Source organism: Diplotaxodon limnothrissa, linkage group LG18 (genome assembly GCF_057381915.1).
Source record: "Diplotaxodon limnothrissa isolate DT_005_m linkage group LG18, D_limnothrissa_male_GT1.1, whole genome shotgun sequence".
NCBI classification, from domain to species: Eukaryota; Metazoa; Chordata; class Actinopteri; order Cichliformes; family Cichlidae; genus Diplotaxodon; species Diplotaxodon limnothrissa.
Window position 1 is genome coordinate 43,494,841 of NC_140613.1, and position 19,911 is coordinate 43,514,751.

Genomic DNA, 19,911 nt, shown 5'->3' on the forward strand with positions numbered 1-19,911 from the left:
CAGCATTCAATACCATCGTTCCCTCGAAGCTGGACAGGAAACTGCAGGATCTAGGACTGAGCAGCTCCCTCTGCAGCTGGATCCTTAGCTTCCTGTCTGACAGACGCCAAGTGGTCAGACTGGGCAGCATCACCTCATCCCCCATCACACTGAACACTGGTGCTCCACAGGGGTGTGTACTGAGCCCTCTCCTGTACTCACTCTACACCTACGACTGCACAGCCACTAACAGCTCCAACATCATTGTGAAGTTTGCGGACGACACTACAGTGGTGGGTCTTATCACCAACGGTGATGAGACGGCTTACAGGGAGGAGGTCAGCGCCCTGACCCACTGGTGTCAAGACAACCATCTCACCCTCAACGTCGCAAAGACAAAGGAGTTGATAGTGGACTTCCGGAGGTGCAGAGAAGTACACACCCCCATCACCATCAACGGCGCTGCTGTGGAGAGAGTGAGCAGCTTCCGGTTCCTTGGTGTACATCTGGCTGAGGATCTTACGTGGTCAGTACACACAAACAAAACAGTGAAGAAGGCGCAGCAGCGCCTCTTCTTTCTCAGGAGACTGAAAAGATTCGGCATGAGCCCCCGCATCCTCAGGACCTTCTATCACTGTGCCATTGAGAGCATCCTCACTGGATGCATCACCACCTGGTATGGCAACAGCACCGCCTACAACTGCAAAGCTCTCCAGCGAGTAGTGCGGTGCTCTGAACGGATAATTGGAGGTGAGCTTCCCTCCCTCCAAGACATCTACAGGAAGCGCTGCCTGAGGAAAGCGGGGAGGATCATCAAGGACTCCAGTCACCCCAGCCATAAACTGTTCAGACTGCTTCCATCAGGAAGGAGGTTCTGCAGCATCCGGTCCCGAACCAGCAGACTGAGAGACAGCTTCTTCCACCAGGCCATCAGACTGCTGAACACGTCATAGACACCTCAGCTTCACTACTGGAACTTCAACATTATGCACTCCATACTGTACAGTAATGCCACTGTTTTGCACATGTCTCACTCTGTATATTTTATTTATTGTTTACTCTATTTAATTTGTAAAATATGTGTACACACACACACACACGTAGAAAAATATTTAGTATACACATCCAGAAATGCATATACTATTATATATTGTACATATATTTATTAGTTTCAGATGTAGCCATTCTTGTATTTTGCTTGTTTACATTCTTGTATTTTGCACAACTCTGTTGCTTGTGAAGCTCGCACACAAGAATTTCACTCACATGTGCTGTACCAATGTACCTGCACATGTGATGTGACAATAAAAGTGATTTGATTTGATTTGATTTGCAACAAGCCATAACGGTTAGAACAGGACTGTGGTCACACTGAAGTGTTGTTCTTTATATGTGTAAATGCAGTAACCACTTACTGAGATGTAGACAGCAGCAAAGGCAGCCAGCGTAGCATGCTGGGAGGGGAAAGATTTCCTATAAAGCAGAGCGGCAGAGTGTTCTTGATGTTAATTATCATGTTCAGACAGCTGAGAACAATGCTGAATATTCATGTGCAACAGAAAAATGACTTTCAAAGAAACTTGGACGCGTGACGTGTGCGTGCTGACAAATCTGCCCGAGCAGGTGTTCAATAAGGAGGAAGGATAACCAGAAGGGCAACGGCTCAACCTGGTTTTTAATATCTGCTCTAGGTAAATGCAGCTTCTTAGCTAAAGCTTGATCTGTTGTCCTTAATATACCAAGTATGACGCAGTATAGTTCAGTAAAATGATTAAATGGGTCACTGAGTAGGTCTGTTTAATCTGTTTACAGATTTGCATAAAGGTTGCCTTTAATAATTATATTTTCATAACAGAAAGAACATTTTAATAATCTGAAGGAAATGGTGTTTGGAAAAAGATGCTCGAGATGACTGACAATGCCTTCTACATATAAATTTCAGTGACGTTGGTCAGCAGTTTGGCGTGTGCAGGCACAGTCTGTTACGCTCAACGTAAAACATACAGCTGAAACGCCCACAGTTTGGATTGTGGCTCTTGTTCAGTGCTTTATTATTAATGAAATGACAACATTTCTTTCATTCTATAGCTTCTGCTGTCCAATGTGTGTGCACTTTACAACTTGAGGCAGTACTAGTGTTTTGTGCAAAAACACACCCACATGCATCCACTCTCACACTCTCCCACACACAGTAAATCAAAGCCTCACCTGCCAGCATTGATGAGCCCTATGTCCTGTCCAGAGCAGATATCCTCTAGGATAAACGCTTCATCGCAGGTGGACATGTTAAGGTGGGTCAGGTTAGGTTTGCATACATCCAGCCAATAGGGAGTATGCTGGCCAGTGGATAGCTGAAGAATGTCTGTTATCAGTGCTGTCACACACAGGCCAAAGATATGGACACCTGTAAAAAAAGAAAGCTTTTACAATAGAGAACACTATACGCATTCATATAATACACCAACATATAATAGTCATATTACATAACATCGTTATTCAGTGGCTCCTATTAAGTGCTTGTTTATCTGCTCCAGACATGACAAGAGAAATTCTGTCCTCGTTCACAAACTTTATTTACGTGTTGGAGAATCAAAAATGTGCACGTACATGGATCAGAAAACCGCAGTCTGCAAGCACTTATCTGTAGGGATGGGTTCCGGTATCCGGGGCACCGGTTCTGACATAAACGGTAGTAACCAGACCGAAAAGCAGCGCACATTTCGGTGCTTTATTTCGGTGCCTTTTGTTTTTTCTTGAGATGTCATACACTTTGGATTCTAGCCAATCATTTTACCTTTCCAAGGATAGTAGGCGGGCCCAGGTACGTTCGTTCTTTTGAGCAGAGCTACAGATTAAAGGCAAAGGCGAAGTGGTCAAAGTCTGGCTGTACTTCACAGTAAAAGATGCAAACTCAGCAGCCTGCAACAAGTGCTTTAAGCTGATACTGTGCAAAGGAGGTACAGTGGCTTGCAAAAGTATTCGGCCACTTGAACTTTCCCACATTTTGTCACATTACAGCCACAAACATGAATCAATGTTATTGGAATTCCAGGTGAAAGACCAACACAAAGTGGTGCACACATGAGAAGTGGAACCAAAATCATACATGATTCCAAACATTTTTTACAAATAAATAACTGCAAAGTGGGGTGTGCGTAATTATTCAGCCCCGAGTCAATACTTTGTAGAACCAGCTTTTGCTGCAGTTACAGCTGCCAGTCTTTTAGGGTCTGTCTCTACCAGCTTTGCACATCTACAGACTGAAATCTTTGCCCATTCTTCTTTGAAACAGCTCCAGCTCAGTCAGATCAGATGGACAGCGTTTGTGAACAGCAGTTTTCAGATCTTGCCACAGATTCTCGATTGGATTTAGATCTGGACTTTGACTGGGCCAGTCTAACACATGGATATGTTTTGTTTTAAACCATCCCATTGTTGCCCTGGCTTTATGTTTAGGGTCGTTGTCCTGCTGAAAGGTGAAGCTCCGCCCCAGTCTCAAGTCTTTTGCAGACTCCAAGAGGTTTTCTTCCAAGATTGCCCTGTATTTGGCTCCATCCATCTTCCCATCAACTCTGACCAGCTTCCCTGTCCCTGCTGAAGAGAAGCCCCCCCAGAGCATGATGCTGCCACCACCATATCTGACAGTGGGGATGGTGTGTTCAGAGTGATGTGCAGTGTTAGTTTTCCACACATAGCGTTTTGCATGTTGGTCTCATCTGACCAGAGCAGCTTCTTCCACATGTTTGCTGTGTCCCCCACATGGCTTGTGGCAAACTGCAAACGGGACTTCTTCTGGTTTTCTGTTAACAATGGCTTTCTTCTTGCCACTCTTCCATAAAGGCCAACTTTGTTCAGTACACGACTAATAGTTGTCCTATGGACAGATTCCCCCACCTGAGCTGTAGATGGGCCTCTTGGCTGCATTTCTGATCAGCGCTCTCCTTGTTCGGCCTGTGAGTTTAGGTGGACGGCCTTGTCTTGGTAGGTTTACAGTTGTGCCATACTCCTTCCATTTCTGAATGATGGCTTGAACAGTGCTCCGTGGGATGTTCAAGGCTTGGGAAATCTTTGTGTAGCCTAAGCCTGCTTTAAATGTCTCAATAACTTTATGCCTGACCTGTCTGGTGTGCTCTTTGGACTTCATGGTGTTGTTGCTCCCAATATTCTCTCAGACAACCTCTGAGGCCGTCACAGAGCAGCTGTATCTGTACTGACATTAGATTACACACAGGTGCACTCTGTTTAGTCATTAGCACTCATCAGGCAACGTCTATGTGCAACTGACTGCACTCAGACCAAAGGGGCTGAATAATTACGCACACCCCACTTTGCAGTTATTTATTTGTAAAAATGTTGGAATCATGTATGATTTTGGTTCCACTTCTCACGTGTGCACCACTTTGTGTTGGTCTTTCACCTGGAATTCCAATAACATTGATTCATGTTTGTGGCTGTAATGTGACAAAATGTGGGAAAGTTCAAGGGGCCCAATACTTTTGCAAGTCACTGTGAAACCTCGAATCTGATGAAACACCTGGTGACGCATAGCGTTTTTTAAAAGCCGAGAAATGCACCGTATTTGATAGCTTGCTGCGAGACCTCACACCGAGCACATCTACATCGGGTGTGGTGCCTGTTATCGGACCCGGAGATAGCAACCTCTCCCAAAAACCCGAAGAGGAGAGTCCTGGCCCCTAGCCCTGCCAGTGTAGCAGAAATGATGACGGATGATGATGCAGCAGCAGCCGTTCTTCTCTGCGTGAGTAGCTTAATGTTGTTCGTGTGTAATTTACGTTGAGTAGGCTAACCACGTTATTACATTAATGCATGTAAGGTGAACTAGCAAACATCATCATAGTTACATGCGGCTGTCCTCTTGTTTGATAGAGTGATACCATATACAGTGGAACCCTGACTTACGAAATTAATTTGTTCCAGAGGGTCTTTCGTAAGTCAAAATTTTCATAAGTCGAAGCACCCAGCTCCTTACCATGCATGGAGGGTTTCACCCCGAGTCCAGCATCCTGAGGCTGTACGCTAAGCAGAAGGAAGGGGGCCGGGGATGTCCAGGATGAGATAACGAACATCCACGAATACATCAGGAAGATGGCCCCAACTGACAGTGAATACCTCAGGCACCAGAAACCCAAGAAAGAGGAGGAACCATCATGGAAGGACAGGCCCCTGCACAGTATGTACCACCGGCAGATAGAGGAGGTGGCTGATATCCAGAAATCCTACCAGTGGCTGGACAAAGCTGGACTGAAAGACAGCACAGAGGCACTAATCATGGCAGCACAAGAACAAGCTCTGAGCACAAGATCCATAGAGGCTGGGGTCTATCACACCAGGCAAGACCCCAGGTGCAGGCTGTGTAAAGATGCCCCAGAGACAATCCAGCACATAACAGCAGGGTGCAAGATGCTAGCAGGCAAGGCATACATGGAACGCCATAACCAAGTGGCCGGCATAGTGTACAGGAACATCTGTGCCGAGTATAACCTGGAAGTCCCGAGGTCAAAATGGGAGATGCCCCCAAGGGTGGTGGAGAATGACCGAGCTAAGATCCTGTGGGACTTCCAGATACAGAAGGACAAAATGGTGGTGGCTAACCAACCGGACATAGTGGTGGTAGACAAACAGAAGAAGACGGCCGTAGTGATCGATGTAGCGGTTCCGAATGACAGCAATATCAGGAAGAAGGAACACGAGAAGCTGGAGAAATACCAAGGGCTCAGAGAAGAGCTCGAGAGGATGTGGAGGGTGAAGGTAACGGTGGTCCCCGTGGTAATCGGAGCACTAGGTGCGGTGACTCCCAAGCTAGGCGAGTGGCTCCAGCAGATCCCGGGAACAACATCGGAGATCTCTGTCCAGAAGAGCGCAGTCCTGGGAACAGCTAAGATACTGCGCAGGACCCTCAAGCTCCCAGGCCTCTGGTAGAGGACCCGAGCCTGAAGGATTAACCGGGGGCAAGCGGGGAATTTTTTGTGTATATTACACACAGGTGTATATAGATTAGAGAAGCGTCCTTGGCCTTGGCTGTGATAACATAATGTTCTATATATATGCCCCTGAAGTTAATACATCTTTTGGCAACAACACACTGTGGAATGCATACCAACGTCAAATATCTCAATGGCTGATTTCAAGTAACCATGCAGTATAAAAATATAAACTTTTTGGTTAAGGAAGTGTATCTTGCATAAAATTAAGCTAAACAAAAAACTGTGGAGTGCTCCGCTGTGATGACTCATTATTAAGGAGCAGCTGAGAGAACCTCCTTTCTGTTCCACATAGCAAAGTTAGTGGTTCTTTTTGCAGTTGCTTTTCAATCTATTAGTGTTTCGGTTCTTGTTGGAGCAAGTAAATGATACATATAATCAGTGAATATGTCCTCCTACCTATGAAGCGTACAGCCCTGCGAATGTAGGAGTTGAAATTGCAGCCTGCAGCATTGATGTTGGCCTCAGTCTGACTGGCTGATGACTTCCTGGACAGATAGCAGTACAGGATCGCTTCTCCTATCAGAATCTATACACAAAGAAATCAAAGAGTGTTGGCAAAGCAGATTTTTTTGTGATCTGAAAGTTTCTCTGATGTGCTGAGGGCATTTATATATTATTTACTTACAAGTGAAAAATCTGGAGAATAAATGAAGAAGAACATAAAATTTGGTTAAACCTTAGCCAAACTTGAAAGTGGACTTAGACTTTAAGTGAAACTAAGTTGCACACGCAATAACACATTGCTTCTTTGATAAATGAGAACTACATATTAGTAATAACGACTCAGTAGTTTTGCTGACGCCGTCACGTTGGCTGTGTTGGTCCACAAATGCAGGACTTCAAAGGCAAAAAGTAAAACTCAAAACAGCTTTATTGCTGAGCAATCCAAAACAAACAAACACATAATCGAAAATAATCCTGACAAGACATGTTGCATCTTCAAAAACAAAAATAAAATAACTGAGCCTTACACCGGAGTATCGTTGCAACTTGTTTACTGAACCTTCTTTTCAGTACATGTACAGAACATCAGTGTCCATTTTAGTGCCTCCTACAGAACACTCTCTTCTTCCTCTTTCTTACAACATAAATGTAACACAGAACCAATACTGCCTCTCCTGGCATTACCATTGTAACGACACACTCATTCTGTTTCTTTCAGATGAATAACAGGAACATAGGATGTAGGTATCTATGAATAATAACTATTATGCATACTCATATATAACCAACTAATTTCCTGCGATACCACATCTCCTCCCCCCTTAAGTCAACAACTCCCTGGACTTACAAAATAACTGCTTATGTAAAGAATGCTTAACAAGCAATCAACACGTAATTAAGGTAACCATACAACTGTACATATGTTTCAATGTTTCTTTTTCCTTTTTCTTTTTTTTTTTAATAACTAGGAAGGTACGTCCTTCCTGTGAGATCAGAGCGCATTGTTGCTCTATTCCTGGAAGATCTCACTCTACCTAACAAAGTCCTTTAAAGTCTCTCTCTCTCTGGGAACGTCACAACACTGGTGTCATTAAGGAGTCTCCGGGAGCCGGAGTCTCCGGAGCATAAGGCAACTCCGTTGCCGGAGGTTGTGGCGATGTGTCCAACTCTGATGGCAAGCAGCACTCAGGCACTGCTTCTTTGTCATGCAATGGCTCCACCTCCCTGTCTGGTGTACTGGGAACAGTGTCAGCCACTCTTGCTCTCACCTAATTGATGTGCCGCTTCACAGTTTGACCTGATCCAATGGTAACAATGTAAGACACTGGACCCGATGCTCTCACAATGACTGCGGGAATCCACTTCGGGCCATAGGAGTAGTTTCTGATGAAGACCTTGTCTCCTGGTGTGAAACTTCTCAGTCTTTTCTTGGTGTCATGATTTTCTTTCTGTTTCAATTGTTTGTGCTGCACTTTTGTTTTCACATCAGACATGAGAAAGTCCAAAACTGATCTGAGTCTCCGTGACATCATCAGAAATCGGGACAGTCTGGTTTGCAAGGTATCACCTTTGACTTTCTTCATCCCCTCCTTAAAGGTCTGGACCGCCCTCTCAGCCAGCCCATTTGAAGAAGGGTGGAAAGGTGCTGATCTCACATGGTCAATTCCATTCTGCTTCATGAATGACTCAAATTCAGCACTTGTGAAACATGTTCCATTGTCTGAAACTAACATTTTAGGTAGTCCAAACACACTGAAACTCTGGCGCAGTTTCTCTATAGTTACCTGTAATGTAGAGGATTTCACAGGGTAAATGTCCATCCACTTGGAATGAGCATCCACAATGATTAGAAACATCTCCCCGAGGAAAGGCCCTGCATAGTCCACATGGATTCTGGACCATGGGGACTCCAGCCACATCATGCGGGGAACCAGAGATTTTGAGATGATCAATTATATCTTTTAAAGCAGAATAAGACACTGGCTCAAACTGTTGGAAGACAGTCAAGCATTCAGAGGCTGGAACTGGGTCTAAAACTGATGATGAATGAGATGGATGAGAAGCCGTTAGAGCTGAGATTTTATCAGAGAAATACTTTAAAAATTTATCACAAAGAGCAGGGGAGGCGTCCCTATAAGTGATAGTGCAAGGGTTTATCACAGAGTTAAAAGTATTAAAAAGGGCTCGGGGTTGTGGCTATTAGTCATAATAATGCTAGACAAAAAGGCAGATTTTAACAGACTTTTGATACTTAGATAAACAATTATGGAGGATGTCCAAAGAGACGTGGAGTTTGTCTTTCCTCCATTTTCTTTCAGCACGACAACCTTCACGCCTGAGGGCGTGAGTAGTATAATTTAGCCAGGGTTGTTTAATCCTCAGAGGTGCCACAGAGTTAAGAATGTCAGTGCATGTAGTATAAAAGAGGTTAGCAAGCTCATCCGCTGATAAAACCCCATTACAGTTAGCAGCAGAGAGGGGAGAGTCAAGGAAAGCATTAATGAAGTAGGCGATTGACTGGGAGTTAATCGTGCGCGTTTGCCGCACAGGACCATCACTGTTCAAATCCACATCGCTCGCTACAGTATTAAACAAAACCGGAAAGTGATCTGAAAGCCCAAAGTCCTCTATGTCCGTGATGCAAATATCCAGACCATAAGATAGTACCAAATCAAGTATATGACCTTTAGTGTGAGTTGGTTCACTTACCCACTGGGTGAGATTGAGGGTGCTAATAAGAGCGAGGAAATCCTTAGCTAGCGAACTGTCCTCACAGCAAACATGAATGTTGAAGTCACCGACAATTAGTATACAGTCATAACGTAGCACAAGGCTCCCCAGCAGATCAGCAAATTCTGGAAGAAAATCCTTGATAAGTTTCGGGGGACGATACACCACAGCGCAGAGGATGGAGGGGACGCAGTTCACTTCCAATAACTGCACCTCAAAACTGGGGTACAGAACAGGTGGCAGCTGCCGACATCGAAGTTTGTTTTTAAAAACTGAAGCTAGCCCTCCACCTCTTCCAGTGGTCCGGGGTGAGCTAATAAAAGCATAGTCAGGTAGGAGCAGCTCCGAGAAGGGAAAAAGTTCGCCGCGAAGCCAAGTTTCCGTCAGGAATAAGAAATCCAGTCCCGACGATAGAATATCATTTAAAATAAAAAACAATAAAAAAAAAAAAAAATATTCGTCAATGACCTTGTATTTAGTAAGACCATACGGAGAGTGGTCACACTGTTACTGGTAGGAAAACGCCGCAGCAGGCGAAGGTTGCCAAGATTCGCACCTCCTCTGGAGGACTGCACCCAGCACCAAGCGGGCGGAGGATCAGCTGGGAGATCCAGGTAACCATAAGGGCCAACAGGGCGAATCCAGCGATGACAGAACAGTCTGAAGTTAGCATGGTCCCGGAGGGCAGGAATAATAATAATAATAATAATAATGGATTGGATTTATATAGCGCTTTTCAATACACCCAAAGCGCTTTACAATACCACTATTCATTTAGATGAATAGATGACAAGATGTTTATAGAATAGCAATCATTTGTTGCAACATAGGACTTTAAAAAGGCCTTGATACGAACACGGATGCCGCCACGTTTACCCCATCTCCGTGAACGTTTCCTTTGAGAGAAGGTAGATGGTAAGTGGCGGAGGTAATCAGGAAAGTCCTTCGAAAGCGGAGGAGGATTCTCAGGTCTCCATTTAAAATCTTGTGTCTGGTAGTCCAAAGGCCAGAGATTCAAAAGAGTTTGGCGATCATAGGTAACTCACGTGGAGCGTGAGATATGTGAAGACTTATCAAAGTGTCTGAAATGTAACATTCCAGCCTCCCCTTTAGTATGCTTGCTGGGCAACTTGGATGAGGTCACTGCAGAAATAAACACAGCCCACGTTGTCTTTACGGCCCTATGCATTACCAAGAAAATGGTCCTCATTAACTGGAAAAATAAAAATAATCTTAATTCTAACCAATATAGAAACCATCTAATAGATCACATTAGTCTTGATACAACATCTGCCATCACATTTGATCAATCCCTTTGGGCTCCTTTGATCGGCTTCATCACCTAGTGGGGGTGGGGGATCATGGTTTGGTACTGCCTTCGCTATTGTGGTTGATATGGGGGTAGGGACGGCCTTAGGGCATCTGGGGAGTCCCTAGGGATGTTTCCCTAGAGGGCCTAACCTGGGGGATGTGGCCATGGCCTGGTTAGGAGCTCTGGGGGCTCTTAGATGGTGCTTTCCTTGTGGCTGCCTACAGCTGAGATGGGGGAGGGTCTGTGCTGGAGGACGTTGGTTACTGGCCTGGTAGCCTGGCTGCCCCTGGGAGGGTCCGGGACGGGCGTGGAGGCTTGGGGGTCTGGGAGTGCTCCGCCCCCCGGTCTGGGGTGCTGGCCGGGCCTTGGGAGCTTGGGTCCTGGCTGTTGTGTCGCCGGAGCAGTGGGCGGGTGGGTGCAGGGGGGCTCAGCCCCAGTGCAGGGGACCTCTGGTGCATCGGCCCTACTAGGGGGCTCTCTAACTGGTGGGGAGGTTGTTATATCTTTGCAGGTGGTCTCCTCACTACAGGAGCTCATTCTGCAGGTGGGGGGAGAGATATAGAAGAGGTGGAGAATGAACTCAACCTGTGTGTCTATTGTCTTGTGTAGTTTGGGAGATGATTGGATGATAGGGTGGGTGCAGTTTTCTCTGGGTTGGAGTCGAGTGGCCTGCCCCGGACTCTGTGGGGCTGGGCGGTGCTGCTGATGCGGGCCCCGGTCCGGATGGGCCTGGGCCCCCTTGCCCTGGTGGGTTCCAGAGTGTGGGGGTGCCTACTGGGGTCAGTGGGGGAGCTGGCCCCAGGGAGGGGCCGCTTGCCCCTCCCTTTCTTCCCTCCCCATCCTCAGCTGCCTCCCTATTCCCGCTCTACCACACCCACTCACACACGCAGGGCTTGGGGTGCAGGTATGTCACCAGGGTGCAGGGGAGGCACTCCCCCTCTGTCCCCTTCTGGCCGCCTGTGCCTCAATTTTATTCTGCAACCTAGACATCCACATCACTCTCACATAACACATACATATAGGGCCTTGGGGATGGGCACGTTTTACAGCATCCAGAGGATGGTCGGTGTACTCCAACCCTACCCTCAATTTTAATTGCATTTAGACACTGAGGGTTTTCGGGAGGAGCCGGGCTGCTCTCTGAGAGGAAGCTAGTACCATGCTCTCCTGAGTTTTAAATGCACTTTAGAACAGCACACAGCAACACTACATATGAGCGGGCGTAGGGAGGTTTGAGGTCTTCACTCACACTGGTTCTGTTAGCCGTCAGGGCTGGGGGGCTGGGAGGAGGTGCTGGCCGTCAGACTGGGGTCTGGGATGCGGGGCCTCCCTGCTACTGCAGATAAGGAGGTGGTCCGCTTGCCTCCACCCCAGAGAGAAGGGTTACATCTCCTGGGTCTAGGTGCGGCTTGCCCCTCTGAGGGCGGGGTTACCTGGACCTGGGATATAGAGTATGTTTGGGGAGTGTGACTGTCTGTGCAGTGTCTATTTGTGTCTGTCTACACATTGGGTGAGTACCGAGTACTTGGTTGTGCATATGGGGTGGGAATGCACATTTGTGTCTGCGTGCGCCTGTTCGTCTGTGTCTATATGTCAGGTTGGGTCTTAGACTCAACCTCTCTGGGTACATCTCAGGCCCTCTAAAGTACGGAGGCCTATCTCCCCTCACCACACTCCCTGCCGGTGGCTGATGCCCTCAGACGTTGGTGCATTGGTGGTCCTTGTCGCCTGGGGCTAGGCGCTCTTGTATGTACCGGCTCACTCCTGGTGGCCGATTGGCGGGGCCGGGCGCCTGTGGCCTGGCTGGGCTCCTTCCGGGGGGTGGGATGCCCTCTGGCCTCTGGGCCTGAAGCTCGGTCCTCTCTGGCACAGCTGGCTACCGGCCGAGCCTGCGGGCACGCCACTGCAACCCCCTCTGGCCTCTGCTCCGTAGCTGCGGGGTGACCTCTCGTTTGGGGCTCTACTCAGCTCTTCCCAGGAGGGTGGCATGGTTCCCCCCCCCCCTTTGGTGGTCCTCCTCGGGTCCTTGTACTCTGGGGCCTGGATCTCCTCCATACCTGCTTCATACCCTGGTGGACGGGGCTATGGCTCCCCACACTCCCTAGCAGATCGTTACATGGAGAAACCTTTGGAATACAAGCATGCTGATCCACACAGGTATGCACACAGGTGTACACACGGGTGTTCACAGACGCGGACTACACCTTTCTTGGCTGCTGCCTCAAAGCACATTGTGCGCTGTCTATCTTGCGTGCTGCACAATATTGTTTAATATTTAGTATCTACTGTTATCTACTGCTAGCTAGTTTATTGTGATGGTGCTGTTTTTATTATGTTGCTCTTTTTTTGTTTGTTTTCTCTTCTGTTTTTTTTTCTCCATACAGGTGATCCAGGTGTTTTGTTTGTTTTTCTTTCTTTCTTCCCCCCCTTCTCACCGTCTCTTCTGCCCTTTGGTTTTCTCTCTCTCCCTCTCTTTCTTTCATTCTCTCTCCCTGTCCTATCCCCCAGTCATGTCTGTCCCGTTTGTAGCAACCGAAAATAAAATAAATTCATAATTATAATAAAGGTCAATCAAATGGACCAATATGGCAAGGCCATGATGATCCACTTGGTAAAATAAATCCGCTTGGCATCTTTCTGGGCCTTAAGACAACAATTCTGATGCAAAAGATCCAAACGGGAAACAAAAAAAAAAGTAACGTGCAGACATCAGGGCAGCACATAGAGAGAAGACGATAAACAACAAACAACAGCGCAGGAGACGGCTTGCCGTGAACACTGGCGCCATCTTGCCACACTGACTGACTTAACACTTGCTGAAGTGTTTTTTCTGTTGTTTTGACTCGGTGCAGCTTTCTGTTGTTACGACTGTTTTTCACTTCACTTCAGTCCAATTTCATTTCCTCAAGCCAAACTCGACCTAGCAAGCTGGGGCCGTCGCCTTCGACCACCACCGGGGGCAGATATTTTTTCTGCTGCTTGTATTTGACGCTGACTCGTGTTGCACCAATCACCTTAACAGGATCCCCTGTATAAGTTTCCAGCTTGATTTTGATGGGCTGCAGGCTGGGGGACTTGCTGTCTTTCCCTGTTTCTCTGAATGTTGCTTCGTTCATGACTGTTAGGCAACATCCAGTGTCAATTTCAAAGTTCACCTTTGTTCCATCAATTTGCATATCCACAGTGTAGGGGTCTACTCTTCTCAAGTGTACCACACTGCCACGCCCTAACTTGAACAGTTTTCTTTTGTGCCCTTGACTGCACTTGACACAGTTCAACATGAAAGAGTCATCTTTCATGTTTCTCGCCCACATTGTGAGTACTGTAGTGTGAACTCTGCTTTTTTTCTTTCTTTACATATGTCGATCCATACTTTTTCTGGTTCAGTTTAGTCTTGCTTCTACAAGCTCTAGCTATGTGTCCCACTTTACCACAAGCATGACATTTTTCTTGTTTGTACTTACAGTCTGCTGCTGTGTGCTTGGTTTCTTTGCAACGATAACACTCTTTACTTTCTCCTTTAAAGGTACGACTCTCCTGTTGTCCTCTGGTGAGACTGAAACATTTTGCTGACGCCCCTGAGGTCTGCAGATCCTGTGCATTTTTATTTGCAGTCTCCATGGCTACTGCAATTGACAGAGCCTTGTCAAAAGTGAGATCTATTTCTGACAAGAGACATCTCTGAATTCGGTCATCCTTAATTCCGCAGACGATCCTCTCTCTCAACATCTGTTGTAACGTGTTGCCATAGTTACAATCCTGCGCCAGGCGACGCAGCTCCGCTACATATTCCATGACGGTTTCATTCGGCTTGCGGGAGCAAGAGTCGAACTTATACCTTTGCACAATTTCACTGGGCTTCGGATCGAAGTGATTTTTCATCAGAAGCACCAGCTCTTGGAAGGTTTTGTCTTTGGGCTTGGCCAGGCTGAGAAGCTGTACGTCGCTGCTCCGACGACACTTATTAATATCGCTCTTTGTTTCTCTGCATCGTCGATCTCGTTAGCTGCGAAAAACTGATCGAGTATTTCCGCATACTCATCCCACGTCTGATTCTTTGGATCGAACTCTACTAGCGTGCCAATTGTAGCCATTTCCGCTTCGAGGTTACTGCCTTCTATTTCCAGCCGAAAACTTTTGCATTCTTTGAAAAGCTAGCCAAACCTGTAGCCGACTCCATCACTTTTCTTCTTCTTCTCTTTTCTTTCAGTCCGGTTGCCCCAAACTCCTTCCCCCTAAACGTCCTCGTCGCCAAAAGGATGTTGCAAAACAAAAATAAAATAACTGAGCCTTACACCGGAGAATCGTTGCAACTTGTTTACTGAACCTTCTTTTCAGTACATGTACAGAACATCAGTGTCCATTTTACTGCGTCCCACAGGGCACTCTCTTCTTCCACTTTCTTACAACATAAATGTAACACAGAACCAATACTGCCTCTCCTGGCATTACCATTGTAACGACACACTCATTCTGTTTCTTTCAGATGAATAACAGGAACTTAGGATGCAGGTATCTATGAATAATAACTATTATGCATACTCATATATTTATATAACCAACTAATTTCCTGCGATACCACAAAACAGAAACTAGGAAGCCTGACCTCAAATGAGGCAACATGGATCCCGTGTGGATCACAGCGGGGATCGCAACAGGGATCCCGCGTGGATCGCAACGGGGATCGCAACAGGGATCCCGCGTGGATCGCAACAGGGATCCCGCGTGGATCGCAACAGGGATCCCGCGTGGATCGCAGCGGGGATCGCAACAGGGATCCCGCGTGGATCGCAACGGGGATCGCAACATGGATCCCGTGTCGATCGCAACGGGGATCCCGCGTGGATCGCAACAGGGATCGCAACAGGGATCCCGCGTGGATCGCAACGGGGATCGCAACATGGATCCCGTGTCGATCGCAACGGGGATCCCGCGTCGATCGCAACGGGGATCCCGCGTGGATCGCAACGGGGATCCCGCGTGGATCGCAACAGGGATCGCAACGGGGATCCCGCGTGGATCGCAACAGGGATCGCAACGTGGATCCCGTGTCGATCGCAACGGGGATCCCGCGTGGATCGCAACGGGGATCACGCAGGAATCACATGCACATGGGAAGAGGGACACAGCGTGGAGTGAGAACCCAACAAAGGGAACCCTGAGACAACATAAACACACAGAGGATAACAAGAGAACAGCTCACAGTTGACACTAACAATGGACTAATGAGAAAAAGGAAGCAAAAAAAAAAAAAGAACACAATGCAAACAGGATAAGAGACTATCAAAGTAAAACAGGAAATGACAAAAACTGAGACCTCGACTGAGAAGTGAACTTAACACGGAGAAACGAAAACAGGAAGACTGGATTACAACTGGAGACGCTGATGACAAGACACAGAGACAAGACTAGGAACAAATTGGAAAGGGAACTGCACAAAAGGGAACTAATGTAACAAAACAAGAACCAAAGATTTAGAAATTACAAACTCCGATTCACTAGAGAAATACAAAACATAAGATTAACAAATACAAAAAAAAGAAAAAAGAATGGAAAGCTCTTCAATCCAAAAGAACAAATCACAAATCCATAACAGCCTTTAACTTCTTTTACTTGACATTTTGAACTTTTATTTTCAAGCTTTTAAAGCTTGAAGCTTTTAAAGAACCGAGAACGAATTCTCTATAAAAACTGGTTCGAAGTAGGGCTGCCATGATTAGCCGACTAGTCACGATTACGTCGACTATCAAAATCAATAGCGTCGACTAATTTAATAGTCGACGCGTCATTTGAAGCTTTGTAAGATCTGAAAGACGCAGGAATAAGTAGTAGAATTTAAGAGTGTAGTAACGGACTGAAACGGCTGCATCCTCCTGAGGCCGCATTTGTAGGCCGATTACATTACAGCGACGCGACGAAGCCTGTCCAAATTCGAAGAATCCTCGAAATGCGGTTGACAAATGAGTCCTCCTTCTCCCCAGATTTGAAGGATGGGTGTATCCTTCGTGGCCCACCATATCCCAGAATTCTTAGCACGACCCAGCCATTTCCAGTTTCCAACAATGGCGGAAGCTACTTAGTTTTAATATTACTCTTATTACTCTTTCCGGGTCACAAAATAAACTTTTAACATATTTTCAGGCGAGAATGTAGCTGTGTAAACCTCAAATATCTGTTCGGTTTTTCAAGACATCACATATTTGTAAAAGTGCTCAGACGTTTTCAGAGAGGTCTGTTACCCACCAACTCGATAGCTGACCGGGAGCTCGAGGGGCACTAGAGCCGGCGAGAACAGCGAACTCCTGGCACATCGTTTTCAAACCCTCGCTACTCAGGTTAAACATGATATAGAAGTCACTTAGATAACTTATTGTTTGGCTTTTTTGCTGCATTTCGTTGACTTGTACTTGTGACATGTGCAATGACAATAAAGTTGAATTCTATTCTATTCTATTTTTTCAGTGTTTTATTTGCTATAGTTTTCACAAACGTCAGAAAACAGATTAAACAGATGGTCGAGAATTTACTCCAGTGTCCTGTTATTTTGCTTAGGCTGCTGCCCCCGCGACCCAGCCTCGGATAAAGCGGATGAAGATGGATGGATGGATGGATGGATGGATGGATGGATGGATGGATGGTCCTGTTATATTTTAGATAGCAAGGAGCAGACGGCTGAGTTTATTAAACTCCACTGAGACAATCTGCAAATTTCATTAAATTGCCATAACGGCAATGCTCAGTGGCTAGTGGATCTGAGGGCAGACCACAGCGACCTCCCTGAACAGGGTCCAGTAACCATCACAGTGGCAGATATCCAAGAAAGGGTCTCCAGTATGAAGAGTTGGACAGCACCAGGGCCCGACATGGTTCACGCCTACTGGCTGAAGAAGCTGACTGCACTCCACGAGCGTCTGGCAGCACAAATGAACCAGCTGCTAGTTAACGAGAGACACCCGGAATGGCTAACCGAAGGTCGGACGGTCCTGATCCCCAAGGACCCCAAGAAGGGACCGGTCCCCTCCAACTACCGACCAATAACCTGCCTCAGTACTACATGGAAGCTCCTGTCAGGCATCATATCGGCTAAGATGAACAGGCACATGGGTCAATACATGAGCGGGACACAGAAAGGAATTGGCAAGAATACCAGAGGCGCAAAACACCAGCTACTGGTAGACAGAACAATCAGCCGAGACTGCAAGACCAGACTGACCAACCTGTGCACTGCCTGGATTGATTACAAGAAGGCCTATGACTCAATGCCCCACAGCTGGATACTGGAATGCCTAGAATTGTACAAGATCAATGGGACCCTAAGAGCCTTCATCAGGAACTCAATGGGGATGTGGCGTACAACACTAGAGGCCAACTCCAAGCCCATAGCACAAGTCACCATCAAGTGCGGGATCTACCAAGGAGATGCTCTGTCCCCACTGCTGTTCTGCATAGGCCTGAACCCCCTCAGTGAGATCATGAACAAGACTGGCTACGGATACCAACTACGGAACGGAGCAGTTGTCAGCCACCTCCTGTACATGGATGACATCAAGCTGTATGCCAAGAGTGAACGAGACATCGATTCACTGATCCACACTACCAGGCTATACAGCAATGACATTGGAATGTCATTCGGACTGGAGAAGTGTAGTCGGATGGTAACAAAGAGAGGGAAGGTAGTCAGAACTGAGGGGATTGAACTACCAGAAGGCAACATTGCAGACATAGAGGACAGTTACAAGTACCTGGGGATCCCGCAGGCGAATGGGAACCATGAAGAGGCCGCTAGAAAAGCTGCAACCACCAAGTACCTGCAGAGGGTCAGGCAAGTCCTGAGGAGTCAGCTGAATGGTAAGAACAAGATCCGGGCCATCAACACGTACGCCCTGCCCGTGATCAGGTACCCTGCTGGGGTAATAGGCTGGCCAAAGGAGGAGATAGAAGCCACTGACATAAAGACAAGAAAGCTCCTTACCATGCATGGAGGGTTTCACCCCAAGTCCAGCACCCTGAGGCTGTACGCTAAGCGGAAGGAAGGGGGCCGGGGACTGGTGAGTGTCAGCACCACAGTCCAGGATGAGACAACGAACATCCAAGAATACATTGGGAAGATGGCCCCAACTGACCGAGTGCTCAGTGAATACCTCAGGCAGCAGAAACCCAAGAAAGAGGAGGGAGACGAGGAACCATCATGGAAGGACAGGCCCCTGCACGGTATGTACCACCGGCAGATAGAGGAGGTGGCTGATATCCAGAAATCCTACCAGTGGCTGGACAAAGCTGGACTGAAAGACAGCACAGAGGCACTAATCATGGCAGCACAAGAACAAGCTCTGAGTACAAGATCCATAGAGGCTGGGGTCTATCACACCAGGCAAGACCCCAGGTGCAGGCTGTGTAAAGATGCCCCAGAGACAATCCAGCACATAACAGCAGGGTGCAAGATGCTAGCAGGCAAGGCATACATGGAACGCCATAACCAAGTGGCCGGCATAGTGTACAGGAACATCTGTGCCGAGTATAACCTGGAAGTCCCGAGGTCAAAATGGGAGATGCCCCCAAGGGTGGTGGAGAATGACCGAGCTAAGATCCTGTGGGACTTCCAGATACAGACGGACAAAATGGTGGTGGCTAACCAACCGGACATAGTGGTGGTAGACAAACAGAAGCAGACGGCCGTAGTGATCGATGTAGCGGTTCCGAATGACAGCAATATCAGGAAGAAGGAACACGAGAAGCTGGAGAAATACCAAGGGCTCAGAGAAGAGCTCGAGAGGATGTGGAGGGTGAAGGTAACGGTGGTCCCCGTGGTAATCGGAGCACTAGGTGCGGTGACTCCCAAGCTAGGCGAGTGGCTCCAGCAGATCCCGGGAATAACATCGGAGATCTCTGTCCAGAAGAGCGCAGTCCTGGGAACAGCTAAGATACTGCGCAGGACCCTCAAGCTCCCAGGCCTCTGGTAGAGGACCCGAGCTTGAAGGATAAACCGCCCGCAGGGGCGTGCTGGGTGGTTTTTTTTTTTTTTTAATATATAAACGCGATTTCAATATGTCACATATTGACAGTGGCTCACCGATGCCAATAACATAATTGCCCAGCTGCATTTCAGAAAGAATGCAAAAGCATTGACATATATTTTTCCTTCCTACGATAGGCTGACGGGCAGGGCAGAGATAGATTTTGGTAGCCCGACTGGAAAAATCGCTAGCCCCGGGACGTCGGGCTAGCGATTTTGCAAGCCCTGTATCTGATTGAGGAATCACTCATCTTTGGAAAAGAGAGTTTATTACAGAGAAATGTCTCTTTCCAAAATAAAAGCTATACTATACGCTTCTTCTGGGCTATATTCTCAGCAGCATATTAAACATATCAGGTCCCCATAAGGAGACTCATGTGCTAACGGCTGTCTAAATGACTCGGGTAAAGTTTGTAGCATGCTGCTTG

General features: G+C 47.1%; 1 protein-coding gene across 1 annotated transcript in view; it reads right to left on the reverse strand.

The window, feature by feature from the left end:
• LOC146614291 (phospholipid phosphatase-related protein type 4-like) overlaps nucleotides 1-19,911 on the reverse strand; it is a 71,677-nt gene that overhangs the window by 26,833 nt on the left and 24,933 nt on the right. Inside the window, exons 3-5 of the mRNA XM_085377152.1 lie at nucleotides 6,381-6,510; nucleotides 2,188-2,383; nucleotides 1,395-1,452 (exon numbers count right to left, since the gene is read on the reverse strand). Of these exons, the coding sequence (XP_085233278.1) occupies nucleotides 1,395-1,452; nucleotides 2,188-2,383; nucleotides 6,381-6,510 (384 nt within the window). The remainder of the gene's footprint in view (nucleotides 1-1,394; nucleotides 1,453-2,187; nucleotides 2,384-6,380; nucleotides 6,511-19,911) is intronic.